This window comes from Pinus tabuliformis, chromosome 3_2, assembly GCF_031772625.1.
Source record: "Pinus tabuliformis cultivar Carrire ecotype Pingquan chromosome 3_2, CPIR1, whole genome shotgun sequence".
NCBI lineage: Eukaryota > Viridiplantae > Streptophyta > Pinopsida > Pinales > Pinaceae > Pinus > Pinus tabuliformis.
The window spans coordinates 1,067,916,768-1,067,925,637 of NC_142302.1; the positions used below are offsets into that span (position 1 = coordinate 1,067,916,768).

Below are 8,870 nucleotides of genomic sequence, written 5' to 3' on the forward strand. Positions count from 1 at the left end.
CAGGATACTGGTTCTTCCCCTCCTGCCTGTCATTATAACCTTAGATCCCTCAGTAAGAAGTCTGTTTGCTCGAATGATGTTCTGGAGTCTGTAGGTGGGTTAGGTGCTGAGGTTTCTAAGAGTTTAACAAAAAAAGGTAGAGGTCGGAAATCTCTTCTCTCAAAAGCCCAAGTTAAAGCAAAATTTGATGTGGCTGATGGCAAACAAATGTCGATTCCTGGGGCGCTTAGAGCAGCTAAAACCCCTGAGGCGGTCATAAAATGATTTGTCTTTCATGGAACTGCAGGGGTTTAGCCAGTAAACCCAAAAAACTGGCGTTAAAAGACCTTATTTCTCGTCACAACCCGGATATTGTTTTTCTTCAAGAAACCTTGGGCAAAAGTGCCGATATTGAATCTGCCCTTCGCTCCTCTTTTCCGGGATGGGTTTTTATAGCTCTTGATGCCTCAGGTCATTCGGGAGGGCTTGCTATCGGATTTAAGGAAGGAAGATTGAAGATTTTAAATTTCTGGGGTCTGCCTAATGTTCTAGGTATGGAGATTGTCTCTCCTGATTTCGAGATTCCTCTTTTGTTTGTCAATGTTTATGGACCCTGTCAGGGAAGGGTTCCTTTCTGGAACGACTTCCTCTCAAAAGGTCTGATAAAGGATAAAAACCTGATAATAGGGGGAGATCTAAATTTCTCTTTGGGGATCGCTGAAGCTTGGGGGCCATCTGCGAGGGAAGATCCTCTGTCTGATTTTTTCACAAATGCTTTTCATACTCATAAATTGATTGATGTAAATATCATAAAAGCAAAACCTACTTGGAGGAACAGAAGAACGGGGGAGGATAGAATTGCAAAAAGATTGGATCGGTTCCTCATCAGTGAAAGGTTGGCGTCCAATATCCCTTTGTTCAGACAATGGGTGGGTGATGGGGGGAATTCAGACCATTTCCCCATTTTTCTTGAACTCTCTAAGCCCCCTACAAAGCCGGGTGCTCCGTTCAAATTCAACGCCTCTTGGCTACAGGAGGACTCTTTCATTCAGCTTTTCAGGGATACCTGGAGACATTCGGGCATTGGCCAATCGGAGAATAAAGGAGCCTTATTTATGGAAAATTTAAAAAGACTTAAGAAAGCAGCCATCGAATGGGCCACAGCCAGAAGGAAAAAACAAAATGAAGAATTGGCCTCTATTGATGAGGCCCTTCGTGTGCTAGAAGATCCAGAGGCTGATGCTTATTCATCCTAGGAGTCGAAAGAAAGAATTCTGGCTCTAGAAAAGAGTAGAGATAAGATATTACTAGATAGAGAAGAGGAGTGGAGAATGAAAAGTAGGGCTATTTGGCTGAAAGCGGGGGATGAAAATACAAAATTCTTCCATAACTATGCAAAGGGCCGGAGAAATGCAAATACTATATGGAAGCTGAAGGACTCTGAAGGTAGGGAGGCCTCATCTTTTGAGGCTTTATCAAACATGGGAAAGAACCATTTTCAATCTCTTTTCTCTGACCCTGGGGGGATTTCTTTAGCTGAAATTATCAGAACAGCCCAAGCTTTCCCTCGTTTTGTGGAGGAGGAGGATGCTGAAGACCTCTTCAGAGAAGTGACTAAGGAGGAAGTGGAAAGTATTATAAAATCTATGGCTAAAGATAAAAGCCCGGGGCCGGATGGTTGGACCATCGAGCTGTTCTCCCATTTCTTTGATTCAATTGGAGCAGAGCTTACTGAAGTAGTGGAGGAATCAAGGAAGAAAGGAGAAATTTATGGTCCTTTCAATACAACCTTCATTGCTCTCATTCCAAAAAAAGAGGACCCGGCTTCTTTTGAAGACTTCAGGCCTATTTCGCTGTGCAATACTATTTACAAGATCATTGCAAAAATCATTGCGGTTCGCCTGAAACCTATTTTATCTTTATGTATTTCAAATGAGCAATTTGGCTTCTTGGACGGTCGTCAAATTCATGAAGCTATCGGGGTGGCCCAGGAAACTATTCACAGTATCAGGCAAGCAAACAAAAAAGGGGTTGTGCTTAAAATCGACCTATCAAAAGCCTACGACAGGATCAGCTGGACATACCTAAGGATGCTATTGACACATCTAGGCTTTAAGGTGGAGTTTATTAATTGGATCATGGGATGCATCCAAAATGTAAGTTTTGCTGTTCTGATAAATGGGGCTGCCTCTCAATTCTTCAAAAGCCAAAGAGGCTTGAGACAAGGATGCCCTCTTTCTCCTTTGCTCTTCCTCCTAGCAGCAGAAGGACTAAGTAGGTTGATTTCAAATGCCAAGAGATCAGGTTTGGTCAAAGGTTTGGAAGTTGCTGTAAATTTGTTCATAACTCATCTACTTTTTGTTGATGATATTTTATTATTCACAAATGGGAACTTAAATGAAATTAAAGAGATTAAAATCATTCTTGATCTGTTCCTGAAAGCTACAGGGCTTCAAATAAACTCTAGGAAGTCTCAATTAATTTTTGAAGGGTTCAGTAGACAAGAGGAGATCCTGATTGCATCTTATTTGCCTTTCGAAATCTGTAATATGGATCAGCCTTTCAAATATCTTGGGTTTTGGCTAAAACCATCCTCATACAGAAAACAGGATTGGAATTGGTTGGTGGCAAAGATCGAACAAAAAATTTCCCATTGGAGTTTCAAGTGGTTATCGCGGGCAGGTAGACTTACTCTGGTAAACTCTGTTCTACAGGCTATCCCGGTTTTTTGGGCTGCTCTGACTTGGATTCCCAAAGGGATCCTTCATAAAATCAAACAGATCTGTAGCAGGTTTCTGTGGTCAGGGTCTAAGGAGGACACAGTTCTCCCCTGGGTGGCTTGGGATAAAATTGCTAGACCAAAAGATTGGGGTGGTTGGGGCTTAAAGAGTCCTTTTGACTTCAGTCAATCTTTGGCAGCAAAATCAGGTTGGCGAATTATAAATTCGGAGAATCTCTGGACTAGAGTTGTTAAAAGAAAATATATTGACCCCGTTCCTCTTGAAGACTGGATTAGGAGCCCAAATAAAAAAGGAAGGAACTGTTCTGTTATTTGGAAAGCCACTACAGAGGCTTTTAAAGTAATTGAACAAGGTTTGGCTTGGCGGGTAGGAAATGGTGAAAACTTGAGGATTGGCAGGGATCCGTGGGTAGGGTGCAGCGAAGCTTTTGCATTATCCCCTGCTCTGCTCACTCATCTGGACGATAAAGGATTCAAAAGCTTAAACCAGATAACAAATATGGAGCGGTCTTCTATCTGGGGACAGGCATGGAAAATTGAAGTTGACTTAGGCATAGATCCCTTATGGAGGAATGAATGGAAGCTTTTTCTTCAGGAGCTTAAAAGATCAAATGTTAGATTAAAGGACAGACCAGACTCCCTGGTTTGGGCTCATGTTGAGACAGGTTTATATTCCCGAAAGGCTGGGTACAACTTTTTGATGCAAAAAAAGGGATGGGACCCTCCGGTTTGGTGGGCAAAGCCTTTGTTTAAATTGAAGTGTCCCAAAAAAGCTAGAATTTTTTTCTGGTGCGCTTTAAAAAATAAGATCCCTTCCTGGGATATTCTTCAATCTCGTTTTAAGCAGGGACCTGGAAGATGCCCCTTATGTTTCGCAGACTCAGAATCCATCCCTCATCTGTTCCTCGCATGTCCTTTTACAAGGCAAGTTTGGAATGAAGCGGAAAAGCTCTTGAACATCAAAGTAAGGTGGGAGGGGGAAGTTATTTCCACTGCCTGGGAATACTGGTGGAACCATTACCCTGAGAAAAATCTGAGGAACCTCCCCCCCATTATTTGTTGGGGCATTTGGATCGCCAGGAATCGAAGTATCTTTAGAGAAAAATCCACCCCAGCGGCAGCTATTGCAATTCAAAGCAATGCCATCCTCGCCAGCATTCCTGAGCCGGAAGGGCCTTTAAAATCAGACCATCGGAAGGAGTTTCATATTAGAGATGGGATTCCTTGGGCTTTCTTTGACGGGGCAGCCCAAAATAACATCACAGGAGCCGGGATTATTATCCACATAAGCCCCTCTCATTCGCTAAAAGCCTCAGTGGGTCTTGGGACGGGTACAAATAACTTTGCAGAACTCTCAGCCTTAAAATTACTCCTTTGCTGGCTCATTCACAGGAATATCCTCGCAGTTCAGATTTTTGGAGACTCGCTGAATGTTGTAAACTAGGTCATCGGAAAATATAGATGCCAGCATTGCATGTTGATGCCATTATTAGAAGAAATCCAAAATTTAAAGCTTTAGTTTAATGTATTTTCCATTGATCACATTTACAGGGACACTAATGAAGAGGTAGACAGGTTTTCTAAAGAAGGTTTGCAGCAAGCTGTGGGCACGTGGAGAATAACAGAGCAGTACCAGGACCAGATCCGTGTGTCGGATCTTCCTCCATACACATAATGTTTTTTGCCTCTATATATATATATGCTCTAGCTTATCAGTGGACTGTATTTTTATCTGATACTGGTAGCATATGTAAAACTGTATCTCTCTTTTTATCTGTTTGCTCTGCTTTGATAGAGCGTGAAGTGGTCTTTGTTTATTTTGTGTATACACTATGGGTTGTTTTCCTTTGAAAGGAGACCCAGGTTCCTTGAGACAAACTTGATTATAGTTTTTGGTTTGGCTGTTCAGGCCGGGTACAGGAGAATCATAGTTGATTTAGGCGTGCTGCTGTTTTTACACAGAGGAGTTTATTCTCCTTCTCATGCAGATTTTGCAGAATGTTCACTCATCTGATTGTAACTTTTTTATTCCTTATAAAAAAGTTCGGTTTTTTTCCTTGGAAAAAAAAAACATATCTAAATTTATTATATATAGTGTAATTTCAGATTTATCAAAATTTCAATGATACAAACTAATTTTTATAGTACAGTTATTTTCTTTAATAAAGATAATTTTTAAAATTTTGTATTTTTATCAATTTGATTACATCCTCCATAAGAATTGTAGTTGCAACTTTGTCCCATACAATCGAGTAATTGGATAATTATTTTCCTGAGGTCAATACAAAAGTAATTATTTTCCTGGGGTCAATACAAATTCACAACAGTAAAATGGATTTGATTTAGAGTTTAATAAAATAATTAGGATTTATACAGGTTTACAACTTTGCATTTGATAAAATATTTCGATTAGTAAAATAAAATGGGATACACAGCTGCAGTTTTCACTTAAAAAAAACATAAATTTGCAAAGGTGATAGAAACTACGAAGAAGGTTTAACACTTAGTCAAACGATCATCAACTTTACCTCTAATTAAAACGTTAAATTTATAAAGGTGAAAGAAACTATGGAGAACATTTAATAAATACCTAACTATGGAGATACCGAATTTTTGTATTGGTTAAAAAATAATAACGATGGTCAGAAATTCAAATAAATATTAATAAAGTTTAGTTATTTTATTATTTAAATAAATATTAATAAGATTTGGTTATTTTATAATTTTTTTATAATATTTGTATATGATTGAATTTAGGCCTATGTGATTCATATTTAATTTTTGAGAAATTTTTTCGTGTTAATTATATCAAAATTTATTTGTTGAGGAGTTTGTCAAAATTAGATCATGACAAATGGTTAAATAGAAAGATAAACCATTCCAACGATTATAATAAAATAGATACTTTTAATTCGTCCAAAAATTAGAAGAAAGATTATTTTCTTTCTAATTTAAATAACTAAATCATATATAGATATATATATATATATATATATATATAATCTTGAAAATTACCATAAGATTATTATCCAATTCATAATATGATATTACTTTATATATATATATATATATATATATATATAATTATTTTAAGGTTTAATTAAAAAGAATTCCTAAAATATATTAGAGATTACCAAAGTCAAATGTAGAATGTAAATATAAAAAATAAATTAAATTAAATTAAATAACAAAATATAAAAGGAAAGGGACAAAATAAATTAACACAAAGTAAAGGAACAAAGAGGAAGCAATAAACCTTACGGGAGAAATTATAAGATACGCATTTAGAGATCCTAAAAAGAAATAAAAAATATTTTATTACTAATATTTTTTTAAGAATGAAGGAAATAAAATTGAATATAAAAACAAAAATAAAAATAAAAATGGGGAATAATAGAAATCGATACAACCAAATGAGATAATAAAGGAAAATTTGCTAAGAGGAAAGGGCAACTACTAATTTTCCAGTCGTTGTCCCTGTTTAGATTACTAGGTTTCTACAACCTCCCTAAACTTATGGTCATGAAAATGAGTAATCCTTGCAATAACTGAGGCCTCCTCATTGCATCTATAATGCTTTGTCTTTTTCACATGTTTCACCCAAGCCGAAGAGCGGGTCCTCCCATGCCTAATATCGACTACGTGCTCAAGAATCTTCTGATTTATAGAGTGACTTGTTTCACCAATATAGAGGGTTCCACAAGAACATGGGATAACATATACACCTTTCATACCTTGGGGTCCACTAGGTCTTTTACATATTTTAAGGAGCTTCGAATGGTGTTGATGGATCTAAAGGTTGAAGGAACATTATGCTTCCTCCGGATTTTCGCAATCTTATCTGAGGCCCCTCAGATGAAAGGGATATGCACCCCTGAAATCTGATCCTTCAGATCTTTCTTAACCTTGGGACCCTTTCTAGCTTTAAGGAAAGCTTTAAGACCCCGATGCCTATTATATCCATTATTAACGAAACAATTAAGGAGATGGGTGTTCTCTTTAAAAAGGTGGTTTTCATTAGAAATTCTCAATGCACAAGTAGCTAACATGTTGAGAACACCCAGCTTTTGAGTAGAGAAATGATGTGACTTGGCATGAAGATACTTCTCAGTATGAGTTTTCTTCTGAAATACATGGTGGGAGAAAAACAAATCGTCCTTGTTCGAAAAACGACATTAAGGAAAGACAAGCAACCATCAACTTCCTACTCCATAGTAAACTTTATGGAGTTAGATTTATTGTTGAGATGTTCGAAAAAGAGATCTAACTTATCCTGACCATGACGCCATATGACGTGGGTGTCATCCACAGATCTTTTCCATAGCTCGGGCTTGGATCGAGACGATGCCAAAGCTTTGGATTCAAAGTTTTCCAGAAAGAAACTAACTATAATAGGGGACAAGGGGGAGCCCATGGCAACAACACAGGTTTGTTCATAGAATGCCCCTTCAAAGCAGGGGAAAGTAGAAGTAAGACATACCTTGACTAACTTAGAAGTGTCGGGATATGTGAGGTGATTGATGACCTCAAGGGCCTCCTTGATAGGGATGTTAGTGTAAAGGGAAACCACATCGAAACTAACAACATTGTCTCTAGGATCAAACTTCATGTCCCTTAACTCATTGACAAATGATGAAGATTCTTTGACAAATGACTCTGTAAGGCCAACAAGGGGTTTAAGCTAAAACACTTGTTCTAGAGATCCTCTTCAAGGGATTCTTATTAAGTTTTATGTAGCTCTCGTTGTTAGAAAGGTGATTGTTGTCTTATTATTTCCTTAGTATTATCCGATAAACCCCTAATCCCAAACTCAATGTCAAACATAATTGCTTCCACCCATATTTTTTTTAGGAGCAAAGAAAAAATTTAACCCCTTCTCCATAGGACTATAAACGAAAGGAAAAAGTAAACGAGTTGACTACCCTATTATTATTATTTTTATATTCAGAATAATGAAATTGATTATGTTTATTATCAAAGTTACTTTGGTTAATAAGACTTAAATGCAGGGAGACACATGGAGGGGTCCGAAGACATTGAAACACAATCGGCAAAGGAGGAATCAACACCAGGTTTGGAGGGGTCAACGCTTAATGAAGTGGACGTGCTGAGAGGGGAGTGGAGAACGGAGGTCTGCGAAGGGTTACGGGTTAAGCAGGATGGGAGAGGGTTCACAGATCGGACGAAAACATAGTCCAGACTGGCCACGACCGTCCGCACCACAACCTGGCAAGAGCCATGACCGTCCGCACTGACTACGACTGATTCAAATTCAGGCCCAGAGATGCTTATTTGAATATTTTTTATATATTTGCAAATTAAATTAAATTAATATGGTTATACTGTTTATTATTTTTTTAAATTGAATTTAAATATTGGTTAATTTAGATCTATTGTTTTTATTTTATTTTTTTAGTTAAGTTAATTATATATATATAGATAATAGTTACTTAAGTCACCTGTCACTGGATCAATTGAGTTTGTTTTGCTTCTTTTTACTCAAATATATATGAAACAGTTCAGACTCTGCGCACTGACTGAAAAAATAAAAAGACTCTGCGCATTGACTGAAAAAAAAAAAAAAAGACTCTGGGCATTGACTGGGATTAAGTGTGCTCTAAACATTTGTAGAGAAACATGATAGAGATTAGTAAGAGAGTTACATAATGAGTCAGTCAATGGTCAGAGGCTGCATCCCCATCGCATTCGTTACCGGTGATGGGATCAATTGGGTGTCCCACACGTTAACGGTAACGGAGCAATTGAGTTTCTTATTCAAATCTATGCTCAACTTTAATAATTAATTAAATTTCTTATAAGTCAACGACCATCTACTGCACAAAATATTTCTCAAATTTGTGATTTCCCAGCAGCCTCCAACGAACAAACGGAGATTGCCATCCTCTTTGGTTCAATCCTCACCGGTAAATTAGTATTACCAAACGATTTTTCTTTTCCTTTTCTGCATAAAATACAATCGTTATTCAAACCGCTAAACATCGATTGGGTTCAGTTAAAAGAAATTTACTGTGTATGATGTGAAAAAAAATAAAAAAATAAAAAAAAAATTGTAAAACATACATCGCAACTCATGTGAAACTCATGACCGTTGACACTCTTAAACGTATTTTTAAACAAATGTTTGCTCAAC

The 8,870-nt window shown here is 37.3% G+C and overlaps 1 protein-coding gene across 1 annotated transcript; it reads left to right on the forward strand.

Moving 5' to 3' along the window:
• The first annotated feature begins 260 nt into the window (after positions 1 to 260).
• On the forward strand, positions 261 to 1,235 carry LOC149184352 (uncharacterized). Its single transcript, XM_089415310.1, has one exon. It carries the CDS (start codon positions 261 to 263, stop codon positions 1,233 to 1,235), a length of 975 nt encoding a protein of 324 aa, XP_089271436.1.
• The last annotated feature ends 7,635 nt before the right edge of the window (positions 1,236 to 8,870 follow it).

Coding starts and splice junctions, on each gene's coding strand:
- LOC149184352 (XM_089415310.1), top strand. CDS start 261: ATGATTTGTCTTTCATGGAACTGCAGGGGTTTAGCCAGTAAACCCAAA.